Here is a 16,417-nt window from a genome sequence, read left to right as displayed (position 1 = left end):
GCAGCAGAAAACACAGGTGCACCACTGACTGAATACAACCTAGACAAATGTCAAGTCTCAGATGTTCATGGCTATCTTGGCAGTGAATTGTCAACACAGCCACCAAATAGGTGCCATTTCTCTCCCCAGGAAATGACAAGAATAAATGTGCACACAAAATAATCCCTCTAGATTTTTTTTTTATTGCATTTGCTGTATTTAAGTGTAAAATCGGGATGTTGGATGGTTAGCATCTTCAACTCCTCAACTCATCCCCAACTCATTGGACAGAGCTCTATTGTCACAGGCGGAAGGATGAAGAGACGGAGGTAAATGTAGTTATAATTTAGTTATTATTTATTTATGAAAAATAGATAAATAAAACAAAAAGCAGAAAACAAGTACAGGAAATGCAAAAAAAAAACTCAAAGACTGAGGCTACAAATATTTAGTTAATAAAGAAAATAACAAAGACTAATAAAAACTAAGAAAACAAGAAAATGAATAGCAGAAACAAACCTGACACACAACCATCGCATTGTAGCACACAAACAAATGACTCCACAAGAAACAAATAAAGGGAAATAAAGGGGCTTATATACACAAGGATGATGAGGAACACCTGGACCAGGAAACGAGGGGGCGGGGTTACAAACAAGGCACAAGCTGACAACACTAATTACTAGGGTGGGGCTAGTACAGGCAGTTCAGATAGATAATATTTTGTATACTATTAGATATTTTAGATGTTTTAGAGTATACAGTTGATGAATAGTAAAATGATAAAACGTCTTTACACAGCATAGTTAGAAATCTAAATATTAAAATATTAAAGAAAAAATGTTTTTACTAATAATGAAGAAAATTTACATATTAAACATATAATAATACAGGCATTTTAAGGCCATTTTAATATTTTCCGGGGAAAATGATTCAAAAAGTGGTAAAGTGGTAGAGTGCCCCCTGACTCCGCTAAGCATTATAAAACATTACCTGTGTCCTTAAGGCCAGATGGCTTGTTATGTGAATCTGTTTTTTTTTTTGCTGGAAATCCCAGTATTTCAGTTTGTTGATCTCAATGAAATCTTGGTAATGGCTCTTAGTTTTAATCCCATCAGAATCAGCAGGACTGAAGCTCTGCAGTGATTCCTACTAAGAGAGCAAACATATGACTACAAACACTGAGATCCCATCAAATTCTTCGGCTTCTCCTGCACCACGCAGCTTGAATTAATACGTCAGTATGCCTTTGCTATTATAACTATGGGAAAAGTACGCAAAAGGCATGTACTAATTCTCTTACCAATCAATCATGGGTGTGTTTTTGGTGTACCATTTAATAAACAAATTAGTGCATCACTTATCATTTCCTTTAAGAGCCAGGCGCGCTCTGACCTGTTGGCAGATTGCTATTTTAACAGCGCAGTGCTTCTTTGCTTCTCAGCAGAGGAAATTAAAGCTTCTCGTTCACGCTGTGAAGGTGTGTGAGAAGCTGATTTACAAGAACAGCAATGTTATTTTATTAAGTATTCTGTTTATTGTTGACCTGTGTTGCCAAGATAGCAATGAGCGTCAAACTGTTTGTTTTTTGTTTTTTTCTGAAATTTGCCTGAACACATATCACTTCCAGATCACCACGTTCATCAAGATGATGAGTTTCTTTGACTTTACCAAATTGAAAACCTTTGGAATATAATCAAGAGGAAGATGGATGGTCACAAGCTGATCATCGAACCAAACTGAACTGCTTGAATTTCTGCACCAGGAGTAAAGCCGCATAAAGTTATCCAAAAGCAGTGTGTAAGACTGGTGGAGGAGAACATGATGCCAAGATGCATGAAAAAAACTGTGATTAAAAACCAGGATTATTCCACCAAATATTGATTTCTGAACACTTAAAACTTTATGAATGTGAACTTGTTTGCTTTGCATTATTAATGTTGTCTGTAGTTTATACAATAAAACAACTATGTTTATTTTACTCAAACATAAACCTATAAATAGCAAAATCAGAGAAACTGATTCAGAAACTGCTCTCTTTATTTTGTATATTCACAAGTACTGTTGCTATTTAAACAACACAGGCAGTAGACATGAATATGGTGTAAGATAAAAAGAAGATGTTAAATCCAGTAGAGCACGTTTCTGGTTTTATTTAATCTTCGCTGACATGAAGCGCTGGATAACAGACTGAACCCATAGTCCAATAGAATCCCTTGTCATACGATAACAAATTGTAATGTAACCTTGCATTCTAAAGAGCGTTTCCCCTCAGATTAAATTAACGTAATAGGCTGTTTTTAAGAGTTTCATAGCCGATTCCCCGTCTTCTGCTGAGACCCAGCCATGCTCTAAATTACTGAGTTGATTCAATTTATTTCCTTCTAAGCCAGGAAGAACAGAGCCAGAGCCAGTCTGTTTTGATCACCAGCAGACTGATACAGCATTTAACCACCAGAATCAGCTTATTTTACTCTTACTTATTGGTTTTCTACACATTTTTAGCACCTGTGGTTAAAGAATGGATAAAAACAATACAGTGAAAAAGAAATGAACATTTTTTTTATGTATTGTATTGTAAGTTCCAGACACTATATGTGATTGGCCTATATATTTCTGTAAGTAAATAATTACCATATTTATTAAATTCTGTAATATTAGAGTTGGTGTTTATGCTATCTGCTTAAAATGGATTAATAATGAACCTAAGCTTAACTAACTAACCTCTTGTACCCTGCATTATTAATTAAGTTATTAATCTTAAAATAAAAAAACTACTGTTTAGCAGGTTAGTTCACTAGATTTTGTGGAGTGACACAGGGTTGTATTTCAGGGTAGGGGCGGATTTGAAAGTTCTGGAGCCCTAAGCAATGTTTTTTTTCAGGGGGCCCTAATCAAATGGATTCTTATGTATAGCAAAATGTATTCAGGGTTCATACACCTTTTACATGGTCCATTTTTAAGCACCTTTCAGCTGTGGTAAATAATGATAACGGTGATATCTCAAAACTGCGATTCAGCGATAATCAATATGTCTCAAATCTATTTGTCATGTCCTGTCTGTTCTCTTGTCTGTATGTTCTCATGTGACCCGGCTCCTCTGTGTTTCATTCCCAGTGTTTTTCCACTCACCTGTGTTCATTTGTAGCTCCGCCCCTTCGTCCCAGGTGTTTCCTGTTTCCTGTGTGTGTGCACCTCTATTTAAGGTCCGTGTTCCATTTCCCCGGTGTCGATCCTTGTACGTTTATCGTCTGTCAGTGCTCCATGTTTTCCCAAGTTTCCTCAGTCCTGTTTTCGGTAAATCTTGTGTATTTTGTTTTTGTTTTCGTTAATAAATCCCTTTTTGTTTGCATTTGCGTCCGCCTCCGCGTCCTCCCTGCACCCGCTCCTGACAGAATTCTCCACACTTCCCAGCGACTATGCTACTGAGAAAAAAAAAAATACTAAGAATTGGTGTCAGTTTCACACAATTTAAATAGCAATGTTCTTCACTCCATGTTTACCCTATTCACTTGAGTGAGCAGTTACTGTATGTCAAATTTGAGGGTGAGTTGAGAGCATTTATACATACATACACTCAAAATTATTGATTTGCTTTTTGACACACTGTAAGAGATGGTATTAAGCTTATATAAACACAGCCAGAATTCTGCTTGGTAATAGCAGAAGGAGACTAAATTAAAGCAAAATAAGTTTTAAGATTCTAAATGTATCCAAATTGATGGAATGATTGGTTCAATAATGAAACTATGACACAAACGATCACTACGCAAATAACCATTAATCATTTTTTTTTTTTACTGAAAATGTCCCTCGGGATCGTCCTGCTCCACAGCGATGATGCCGGGCAAACAGCCCCGGAGATCGGCTCGTTTCCCTCGCGCTTATTCAGGTTTTCATTGTCAGATATTAAAAATATGTTTTTATATCTAAAAACTGTAAGGATGATAAAAAAGCAAAAAAAAAAAACAAATCTATAGGGGGGCATAATGGGTTTATTCACAAGACATTAATACGGTGGCCGAGAAAGCCCAACGCAGTGCAAATTGAAAAGCGCTGCAAAAGCACAAAACACATCCATCAAAATAACAACACAGGCGCAGCAAATAGAAAAACGCGCTGCAAATAGAACCACAACACAACGGAAGTGAGTCACAACACAACGGAATTTTCCCGGGGGACCTTAAAAGATACTGTACCAGCTAAGCTGCGTCTTCAGTAACGTCTCGGACTTCACTATGTGTACAAAGGACAATAAGTGGCAAACAAGGCGTTTTGTGAAGCAGAACTTTTAATAATATGCACACAACCGTGGTAATCACAGGTAATAAACATAACTTACTTTTCAGAAGCTTGTTTGCCACTTACTGTCCTTTGTATACAGCTGGTACAGCATCTTTTAAGGTCCCCCGGGAAAATTCCGTTGTGTTGGTGACTCACTTCCGTTGTGTTGTGGTTGTATTTGCAGCGCGTTTTTCTTTTTGCAGCGCGTTTTTATATATGCTGCGCCTGTGTTGTAATTTTGATGGATGTATTTTGTGCTTTTGCAGCGCTTTTCAATTTGCACTGCGCTGGGCTTTCTCGGCCACCGTACATTAATCATCATTTACAACATTTACTGCACACAGTGATGCACAGTAATGCCTAATTCACCGATAATTCTCTTCTGTAAGGAATGGAGGCATTTAAAACACTATACAGACACATTTCCACTGCAGTGACTGCACATTTCCAGTGGAATGACTTGCTTTTCTGATTAGTTGTGGTCGATCAATATCTGCAGCCTGTAATACAATGTGAAACAAAGAGGGGGAACACACAGAAGTGAATAAAAGATCAATAGATGTTATAGATGTTCCAAAAATACCAATACCGAACGATTGAACGGAACAAAATGAACTGGACCTTCTGACTTCTTATTAGTGTTGTGGAGAAGTGTTTTACACACACACACACACACACACACACACACACACACTCACAAACACACCAATAAAAGATGCTGTCAACACACACTGGCCTGGCCTCTAGTGCCTTTGTGTAGCTAAATGTTATCTGAGTCACAGTCTGTGCTGCTCTGTGCCTTCCACTTAATCAACACAGGCAGTAATTATACAGAAACACAGCGTCCAGCACAGAGTAAGAGCCCCACTCCGGCCTGTCAGGCCCCGCAGCCACTTCCCCTCGGCTCTGACTGGAACTCAGCGCAGCTCTTCAGGCCGCAGTGATGAGGGTGACTCACCCAGCTCTCCGAGCTCCACCATTACTGTCTGATTACTGGAAAATTAATACAGTCAAGACCAGGCTAAAACGACGCTGTTTACCTGACAGAGCAGACAGACAGATGTGACAATCGGCAGTGTTCATGTTACCGAGCCATTTACGTTCCCATTTCTTCATTAAGGCTCGGCCTATCATCATTACTCCAGCCTTTTATTGCCATTTACCCAAGAGATACGAGGTCTGCTCAAATGGAAAACTCTACCCTGCCTTAATACTGTATATGCAGTATAGGCGCCTTATCATATTATTCAAAACCCTTTCTTTTAGCAATTGGGTTGTTCAATATCATATCTTACACAATATATCAGGACACAGTAATACCTATCTGATATTTAAAAAAAAAATCAGGTTATTTAATAATAATAATAATAATAATAATAATAATAATAATAATAATAATAATAATAATAATAATAATAATAATACATTTATTTATATAGCAATTTTTTCAAGATTTTTTAAGGCATTTTACATACAAAGCAAAACAGGCATGAAGAAAAATATTTAAAAAAAAATGTTTAACCCCTTAAAAGGCCAGGATTTTTGTTAATTATTTGCCGGACATTACACCAGTAAATATTAAGGATTTCTATTCAAGCATTACATAAAAAACATTTAATGTTTGATAAGGAACATTACTGAACATAATAATAATACATAATACTTGTAGTAGAAAGTATAGAAACATAGTCAAGTAAATCTGCTAATGTCAAAATATAATGAATAAAATCATAAAATTGACTCTTTCCTGAACTTTAACTTTTAAAATCAATACGAATCCTGAATACAAATCAAGCAGGTATTGTCCTCCAAACCTTTAGTTTCGTTATGTTTGTCTGGTTTTTATGTCTATTTTAAAACATGTTGAATTTGGGTTGATTCCTGTTACTGATCTGGAATCATTAAGTGAAGTAGAAAGAAAACAGGCAGCTTCTATATAATAATATATGCAGTATAGGCACCCAATCATATCATCTAAAATCATTTCTCTTAGCAGTAGGGGTGTGCCATATCATATCTTACACAATATATCATGACACAGTAATAATATGATGTAAAAAAAATATGGTTATTTATTATTATTATTATTATTATTATTATTATTATTATTATTATTATTATTATTATTATTAATAATAATAATAATAATAATAATAATAATAATAATAATAATAATAATAATAATAATAATAATAATAATAATTTATAGGCTATAGGTCCTTTCAAGTTTCTCAAAGGCATTTCACATACAAAGCAAAACAGGCATAAAGCACAAAGTAAAAATTATTTTTTTAAAACAATCAAACCAGATACAGTCATTAAGTTGAACGTAAAAGTAGGAATATAGAAGGCTTGATAAATACATATGAACTAATGACAAATACATATAATAATATAAACGTATCAAGCTAAAAAAATATATAAACAAGTTGTATAAACAAGTTTCTACATTGTAAATTTAAAGCAGAATCTGAAGAGATAAAACCTACATAACTTTCAATGAAAAGTTAATTTCAGGTAATTTTGAAGAAATTCTATTGGTCAAGAAATTTTGGAGAAAGTATTTGAGATCTTTATATCTATAAAATAAAATTCGGTTTCAGATTTCTTCTGGTTTGGGCAAAATTGTACAGGGAAGCACTGACACCTGCTGGCTGATGCCTCTCATGTCATTGAATTCAAAACCAACCCAAGCTCTGAATATTTTCATGTGTAAAAAATCTCCACACCACCAGAGGGAGCTGTTACAAAATGCTAAACAAAACCCCCCCAAAAAAACACAAAACATTCAACTTATTACAAATTTCTGTCTGATAAGTCAAATAACTGTATTACATGCTGTAGTGGAAAGCAAATAGAAGCTGAAATTATATTTATTATAATGTATCATTATAAAATGTAAACTTTCACATCAGAAACACAATAAACTGTAGTCTTTGCACAGCTGGCTGTGTTTAAAATTGAAGGAACAGGAAGGACCCCGGCTGCCAACTATAATATGCCAATCGGCCAACGCCACTTTTGTAAACACCCGGGTAGGTGAGTATAATACACTCTGCTCCTCATGTGCAGAGGATAATATGGGTATTTTATTATTACATTATCATTTGGGCTTTTGACAACACCACTGTTGCCTAGTGCAACACAGCTATCATTCTATACCATTTACTAAATCATTTTAAGTTTCTGCAAAGGTAGTGCAGTTTGAGTTTGTTGTTTATTGTGAAAACTTGCAAAAATAATCATGATGACTATAAAACATTGAGGTGTCAGTTGCTTAAAAAAAATTATCAAATTAATCACGACAATATTTTGTGATTAACTGTGATTAATCATACTTGTTCTTCTTAAGACACAAGTTTTTAAAGTGGATATTTAAATATTAAAAAAAAAATATATGAATGTAAGAAATGTAAAATGCAATCATACCATATTTATATTAGTGGTGTTACTTAAAATATTAGTATATACTTGTATGTTTGAGGGGAGATAAAGCCAACGTTTATTGTAAACATCTCAGCTTCGTTGTAAAGATTTATAATTAGACAAAATTAATTTATTGAGTATAAAAGAGAGTTTTCACACCTGTAGCTGTTAAAGTTTCTATGGTCTGGATCAGTTGAGGAGTTTGTTTATTTGTAGCGTTTCTCCCTCTGTTTGGTTTGGTTTCACACAGACATAAACCTAAACACACCAAATGCGCCCCAATAAACCATGCGAGCACATGGAACACAGAATGCAAAAAATTGCGGTGGTGTGGCTGCGAGCAGTGAATGCTGCACATTACTGCATGTGTAAACAGCGTGGAGCAGCAGAATAGACAGCTTTGTTAATAGCAGTAGCAGTATATAAAAACATCCTGCTAATATATCAGCAGTTTAGCTCAATTAGAGTTATATATATATATGTATATATATATATATATATATTTGATAGCTGGGACTGGAACAAGACCAGATCATGTTCTTTCTTACGTGAGTTTTTAAAGCAATGTAAGCTGTGTTAGTAATGAACGAGTGAAGGCACGGCAGTGTGACACACCTACTGAGTCATTCCCACTTTTCCACAAGCCTGGGAGTCTGCAGCCCATCAGATAAGGAGCTGCAGGAAGACCCACATGCACTGTATTGTTGTGCAGTGGTTTATAATGAGGCTGGTATGATGATTAGAGAAGGTGGTTTCTGTGTGTGCAGAGAGGGGGGCCTTGTTTTTCCACAGGGCTGAAGGTATTTGTTTGCTTATTTCATTTTTTTTTACCCGTATCCATAACTACAGTATTGTGCATAAGTTTTAGACACCTAAGCACTTTAATTAAACCCATTTCTCCCAGTAAAGAAATACTTTTTTACTATAAAAACTCAAGATCTTATTAGAACAGCAGCAGGTAAACATAATTATAGTAAAAATGCACAAGAATATTGATGTTGTGAGGCAGCCTGAAGAACAACGCAAATAGACTTAAAAAACGTATATTTCTGTAAAATAAAATATTTTACTATGACCTTTACATTGACCCCATTTTGGGGAGTGTATCACAGTCAAGCCTAGCCTAGTGTGTTGGTTTAGCGCAGTGGATAACACCACTACCTGCTAGTGATCTACCACATGAGCTAGTGAGCTGCACTACATCAATAAGAGTCATCTTATTGGGCAAGACTCCTAACACTACATTGGTCCACCTCTGTAATAGGAATAACCTTATAAGTCACTTTGGATAAAAGTGCCATAAATATACTGTAATTATACCACAGTTAGTCTCGACCTTGCAATGTGATTGGCTGAGAGGCGTTCTATGAGTGCCGTTATCAGCCGGTAATGCACTGTAACTGAAGCCAAATACAGATAACCTAGCAATGGAGCAGCGCTTACAAGCCAAACAGCCCAGCTACAAACAGAGCAGCAATGGAAATATTTTAACTGGCTAAGTGTAAAAAAACAAGCAGATATTTACGTATTTTCTCGCCCTCTTTAACTCAAAATCTTTCATTAATAAACTGTGATAATGGAACTGTGGTATAATCACAATAATAACATTAGGGTTTGTGCTATAATATATTTAATATTGGCAAAATATTACACATTTTTAATATTATTATTATTATTATTATTATTATTATTAAACGTTTCATATTGGTGAAAATATTACATGTTAAACCACTCCCTCTCGTGTATTGTTGCTTAAATGAAATGAAAAAAAAAATGTAGTCAGCTCAGATACACCCTAATAAAACCTCACACTGCATAACTCACTTCTCACTTCACTCACTGTCAGTGTGTTAGTTTGTTTAGTTCCTAATAAATGTCAATAGCGAGACGTATTAAGCTGTGTACACACGTCTTCAGTTATGCAACTCTTGTGCATTTCGTGTATTGTGTAACCTGTGCACCGAGGCAACTGCAAGACATCCAGGCCACAAATATAAATGTGCAAAACACACCTGCTCCTCATACAGTGAGAGCTGCCACTGCAGAGTTTGCACGCTCACTTTTATCAGGCTTGCTCATAGCCTCTGGCTCTGGCTTATTTCAATAACTTGAATGCTTTGAGCAGGAGGAGCGAGTGCGAGTGCCAGAGAGAGCCCTCCAGAGTGCACGAATCTGAAGACCGGAGTCTTGCAGGCGGCTGCTGAAATGCCAAGCAAAAAGAGAACCCACGGACGGAAGAGAAAACCTAAACAGGTACGTGACTCACACTAAATCTGCACCTTCATTTAACCATTATTACTGAAATTACTGTAACTCAGCAGTGATTACTGTGTGATTCAGAACTCGAATTAGACTTGACACAGTGTATGCTCACAATGTAATGCAGGCTGATCTAAAAGCTTCATTTTTTGGTGGAAGACTAGTCTAGTCTAGTTAAGTGTAAAGGCAGATTATAATAAATGAGAAAAGTAAACATAGAAAGTATTTTAATTCAGTTCTATACAGTCTAGCAGTCCAGCTCTGGGTTAAAAAAGAGAGCACTTAAAAATTATAAGTTTCTTTCAAATTTACCAAATTGAAAACCTCTGTAATATAAAACCGAGCTGACTTCTTGAATTTTTGCACCAGGAGTAAAGCAGCATAAAGTTATCCAAAAGCAGTGTGTAAGACTGGTGGAGGAGAACATGATTCCAAGATGCATTAAAACTGTAATTAAAAATCAGGGTTATTTCACCAAATATTGATTTCTGAATGCTTAAAACATGAATTTCATAAATATGAACTTGTGAACTTTATATGAACTTTTGTTTTGTTGTTTCATGCTCTAGTAAATGACAATATTTTTATTTGGAATTTGGGAGAAATGTTGTCTGTAGTTTATAGAATAAAACAACAATGTTCATTTTACTCAAACATAAACCTATAAATAGCAAAATCAGAGAAACTGATTCACTTTTTTGAGTGACTAATCCTCCTACAGTTTAAAAAAACACAGCAATTTTTTACTACAAATCTGACACGCCCATCCTGATCTGTATTAATGTGCTGCTGCACAGTTTTTGGATAGGTGCTACAATATTCATACAGTATGAAAAATAAAAATAATGTGGCCAAAATCCTCTCATGGGAATGCAGTAAAATATGTATACTATAGCAACTCCATATTATACACCACCAGCACTACACCATACCAACCACCTTGCAACACCTTATTAGGTAACATATTATATAATAACACACTAGCAACCACCTAGCAACTAGCATGTACAACATAGCCTGACTTTAGCAACCACCAGGACTACACCCTACCAACCACCTTGCAACACCTCATTAACCAACATGACAATAGCAGTGTTTCTGCAGTTTACATTGTATATTTTAATGCTGTATAGTAGAAACAATATATAGTATTGTATGAATAACTAATTATCTAGTTTATTTATAAATAATAAATGAACAAATAAACCAAATACAAATTTTCTACCACAATATGTATTTGTTTAACATCTCCTCCACCTTTTTAACTTCTCAGCACAATAATAAGTGCTCCTTCTTGGAGACATACTATTTATAATCATTAACTAAAGCAGAAAAATAGAAGTTCCCTAAAGAATTTAGAATCTGAATTCACACTGCATGTCACATATCTTATTTTTATTTTTTTTATAATATACCCTCGGGATTTACGAACCCTATTATCTTCATACATTATCTCACTACTTAATGCCAAGAGCATGAAGTAATGACTTGCATTCCTTTCAGAAAAAAAAAGACAGAAGGAAAAAAGTGAACAGGCTCTTGTGATTGCACAACACTGCAGGAAAGGCCCAGCTGAAATCAACCTCACATTAACTTTAACAGACTTATGCCAAGTTTTTACTGTGTTTCCATATATAGTTCACGTCTGCACTCCTGAAAATAAAGTGTGCAGTAAAACGAGGCGTGCTAGTGAAAGAGTTTAGCAGAAAATGTGAAGAATCCTCTGAGTAACTGAGTAAAGAATCTAAACATCCACTTTAAAAAATGTTCTTAATGGAACAAGAACTGGTTCTTTTATGGGATCACCAGTTATATGGGAGCACCATTATTTGTAATAGTGTAGTTTATTTTTTTAGAAAACCTCCGTACTGTGGAGAGAGAGGAATAATTAAAGAAAATAAAGTGTAAAAAACAACAAGTGCTTATTATATAGATTTTCTTTACGTTGTTATTTTGATTCTATTATATATAATCTCTAATATATATTAATCACCAGTAACTCTATTTTACATTAGAAAATCTCTGCTTACTTCAATAATAACATACAATAATAACTCATATTACTCATATAAATTCATATTAAAATGTTAACTTCAACAGGGCAGTGGCATACCAACGCTACAGTAAAATTATCTAATTTCGTGGTAATAAATCTTTTTTTTTCTCTGATAAGAATTTTATTAAGCATTTTAAGAGTAAGGTTATTTTGTTATACACACAAGAAAAAAAATCATCTATACTGTGGACAGAGAGGAATACTAATAGAATAAATTGTAAAAAAAACAACAAGTGCTTATTTTATAGATTTTCTTTACTCCAGAAACAGTAAACTGAAAAAAAATACTTTTATTTTATTCTATTATCTAGTATCACTAACAACTTTATATTATATTAGAAAATCTCTGATTACTGTGGGTCACACTTCAAAACGTACAATAATAACTCATAAAAAATAAATTCATATTAAAATGTTAACTTCAACAAAGCAGTGAAACTATCTAATTTTATGGTAATAATTCTTTTTTTTCTCTAATAAGATGTTATTAAGCATTTTAAGAGTTAATGTATGTTGCTTATGTGAATTTTGAACTCAAAACAAGCACACAAAAATTACCAGTCAATTTATTCCGATTCTTCTGTCCAAACTTAAGCCAAAAAGTGATTTTTCCTTGATTTAACTAACTTTACTTCACTAATTTCGAGACTTTGCGATTGCTTATTTTAAGATATCTTTCTTATTATATATTTTGTGTAGCCTACTGGCAGATTATTATTTTTGCTTAATATAAGCAATACAGCATATACAGTGTCTCAGTTTATATTTACACATATATATATATATATATATTTTTTTTTTTGCAATGTATTGAACTGTCCCTAGCTTAATGGCTAAAAGTGGCTTCCCCGCACAGTTGTATAAACTGTGTTCCACTTCTTTCCTTATGGGTGGAACAACCACACACAGGAAAAGCAAATTTACAGGCCATAAACACTCATTAAATCTACACTGATCCATGTTAAGGAATGACTTATGGTAATCATCACTGGTTTCCAGGCAAAAACATTTATAATGCATCGGGAAATTTTAAGATTTTGTTTCTTATATACTATAAATGATTCAGTATCCACAATAAATTATATATTTTCTACAGTAAAAGATTCAGAGCCTACAATAAACAATTTAGTGTATATGTAGAATGAATGTTTTGATCTTTACAATAATAATGTGTAATAATAATAATAAAAAAAAATAATTCAGTATAATTAAAATGATTCATATTTATCTATTTTCAATAAGTTACTCATCTACAATTATTGATTCAGCGTTTATAATATGGATTTTGGTCTGTAGAGCTGTAGTGTTAAGCTGTAGTGTAGAGCTGTAGTTAGCAGAGCTGTAGTGTAGAGCTGTAGTGTAGTAGAGCAGTAGTGTAGTAGAGCTGTAGTGTAGAGCTGTAGTGTGTAGTATAGCTGTAGTGTAGAGCTGTAGTTAGTAGAGCTGTCGTGTAGATCTGTAGTGTAGTGGAGCTGTAGTAGAGCTGTAGTGTAGAGCTGTAGTGAAGAGCTGTAGTGTAGAGCTGTAGTGTAGTGGAGCTGTAGTAGAGCTGTAGTGTAGAGCTGTAGTGTAGAGGTGGGTCAGTGGGGCTGGGACTGTAGTGTAAGTAATACAATGAATGGAAATAGACAGTACTATAGTGTTGTAGAGCTGTAGTGTAGAGCTGTAGTATAGAGGTGTAGTGTAGAGCTGTAGTATAGAGCTGTAGTGTAGAGGTGGGTCAGTGGGGCTGGGCTGGGCTGGATCTGGGACTGTAGTAGTGAGTAATACAGTGAGTGGAAATAGACAGTACTGTAGTGTGTAGTAAAGCTGTAGTGTAGAGCTGTTGTAGTGTAGAGCTGTGGTGTAGAGCTGCAGTATAGAGCTGTAGTGTATAGGTGGGTCAGTGGGACTGGGCTGGGCTGGGCTGGATCTGGGACTGTAGTAGTGAATAATACAGTGAGTGGAAATAGACAGTACAGTAGTGTGTAGTAAAGCTGTAGTGTAGAGCTGTTGTAGTGTAGAGCTGTGGTGTAGAGCTGCAGTATAGAGCTGTAGTGTAGAGGTGGGTCAGTGGGACTGGGCTGGGCTGGGCTGGATCTGGGACTGTAGTAGTGAATAATACAGTGAGTGGAAATAGACAGTACAGTAGTGTGTAGTAAAGCTGTAGTGTAGAGCTGTATTGAAGAGCTGTAGTGTAGAGCTGTAGTGTAGAGGTGGGTCAGTGGGGCTGGGCTGGATCTGGGACTGTAGTAGTGAGTAATCTAGTGAGCAGAGATAGTGAAGGCAGTGTTTACAGGACGGGAGTGGCGCTTCAGGAATGTGAGAAGACCTGCCGAGATGGTTGTAGTGCTGTAGTGTAGTTTAGTCTCGTAGCTTTAGGGAGAGTTATTATCTGTGTACTCGCCTGTCTGTCTGTCTGTCTGCTCGTCTTCCCTCATGGCGTACGCTGCCTACTGGATGAGACTGGTAAGTAGACCTGCTTATACTGGGAGCTGTGGTGGAGAGATCCTGCATCCTGCGGGGGGAAGAACACAGGGGGAGATCAGACTGTGCTCAGGGCGTGTTTTGAGTTATTGTTGATTGTAACTGGTGAAGCTGCAACTTATCCAGTTAATCTACACATGAATGGATGGCTGAACCTATCAATAAAGTGAAAGTGGATCTTCTCACCTGATCGTTCTTGTGGAGATTTTAGAGTATAGTCTAGAGTATTTAGTACTGTGGGATTCAGTCTGCTGTTAGAGCTCTGGAGTGTACTGATTTACAGTATGTGAGCTAGTGATTGAATTCTTCTTTTATTGAATGGATGAATCCAAAATAAGCTGTTGGTTATGTTGGATTATCAATGTGCTACAGTAACAGATCTCCAACAGGTTAAATATAAACATATACAGTTGTCTGTTGTCAAATCTTCTCTGTTGCCATGTGATATATTTTCATAGAGCCAGTAGGTGGTGTGTCCAAATTATTGTTTATGTTGTATCTCTATGTCTCTTTAGCAAGCAGAAGCTCCAGGAGGAGATAAACCTGGGCAGATCAGCAATGTGTCAACATCTAAGGTAGGATCAAAGCAATTTTCTCTTTATCTCTAATTATATTATCTATTATCTTTATCTTTACAGTAAAAATACAAACTATTTGTCCATATCTAGTCTAAATGATACATTATCTTTCACAAATGAATCAGCATTCAGTAGATTCAGTATGCAAGTTTTTGTTTGATTCAGTATTAAGATAAAACGATATAGTATTTTCAATAAATAATTCAGTACATACAGTAAATGGTTGGAAATATAGTATAAATGATTCAGTATCTACAACAAATGATTCAGTATCTACAGTAAATGGTTTAAAATCTAGTAGAAATGATTCAGTATCTAAAGTAAATGGTTCAAAATCTAGTAGAAATGATTCTGTATCTACAGTAAATGATTCAGTATCTACAATAAATGGTTCAAAATCTAGTATAAATGATTTGATATCTACAATAAATGATTCAGTGTCTACAGTAAATGGTTCGAAATATAATATAAATGATTCAGTATCTACAGTAACTGATTCAGTATCTACAGTAAATGGTTCAAAATGTAGTATATATGATTCTGTATCTACAGTAAATGATTCAGTATCTACAATAAATGGTTCAAAATCTAGTATAAATGATTTGATATCTACAATAAATGATTCAGTGTCTACAGTAAATGGTTCGAAATATAATATAAATGATTCAGTATCTACAACAAATGATTCCGTATCATCAATAAATGGTTTAAAATCTAGTATAAATGATTCGGTATCTACAAAAAATGATTCTGTATCTACAGTAAATGATTCAGTATCTACAGTAAATGGTTCAATATTTAGTATAAATGATTCTGTATCTACAGTAAATGGTTCAAAATTTAGTATAAATGATTCTGTATCTACAGTAAATGATTCAGTATCTACAATAAATTATTCCATATCTAGTCTTCCCACAATTTAGTATGAAATAGAAAGGGAGGAGCTGCTCACATATGGAATATGTATTAGAAATAGTGGTGAGTAACTGTGCAGGTGCAGACAAAACAATGGCAGGAGAACTTGCAGTGGCCTGTGTTGCCATAGCAATGGTTTATCATTTCCTGTCAGTATAAAATAGATTAGTTTTGCATAATGCTTATAAGTATCCAAATTACATTAGGGTAAAATCAAGTACACCATCACAGTCCACATGCTTCTTTCATTTTCAGTGATGCTTCTGTGTCTCTTAGCTTGTCCAGAAATGCATGTGTAAAGCTTGTCATTAAAGGGTGGTTTCTGTAACTGTTTCTACTGTCCAGGGAGGACTTTCCACTAGATTTTCTTGCTTTGTTTTTTAGCTTTGTTGTGAGGATTTGATTGCATTCAGCAACACAGATTGTTGGATGATCACCACCTTACCTCCATTCC

General features: G+C 35.0%; 1 protein-coding gene across 22 annotated transcripts in view; it reads left to right on the top strand.

Moving 5' to 3' along the window:
* The first annotated feature begins 7,246 nt into the window (after positions 1-7,246).
* Positions 7,247-16,417, top strand: part of cast (calpastatin) — a 75,578-nt gene continuing 66,407 nt past the window's right edge. For 7 of the 22 annotated variants that reach the window (XM_049466123.1, XM_049466125.1, XM_049466124.1 and 4 more), the window contains exons 1-2: positions 9,725-9,942; positions 14,986-15,045. In XM_049466123.1, coding sequence (XP_049322080.1) covers positions 9,895-9,942; positions 14,986-15,045 — 108 coding nt within the window. In that variant the 5' untranslated portion in view covers positions 9,725-9,894. Of the gene's footprint in view, positions 7,303-9,723; positions 9,943-14,215; positions 14,453-14,985; positions 15,046-16,417 lie in introns of those variants that run through there. The other 15 variants (XM_049466138.1, XM_049466133.1, XM_049466141.1 and 12 more) reach the window with 5 other exon arrangements.

This window comes from Astyanax mexicanus, chromosome 17, assembly GCF_023375975.1.
Source record: "Astyanax mexicanus isolate ESR-SI-001 chromosome 17, AstMex3_surface, whole genome shotgun sequence".
In the NCBI taxonomy this organism is placed as follows: domain Eukaryota; kingdom Metazoa; phylum Chordata; class Actinopteri; order Characiformes; family Acestrorhamphidae; genus Astyanax; species Astyanax mexicanus.
This window is presented reverse-complemented; position numbering and strand designations above follow the sequence as displayed.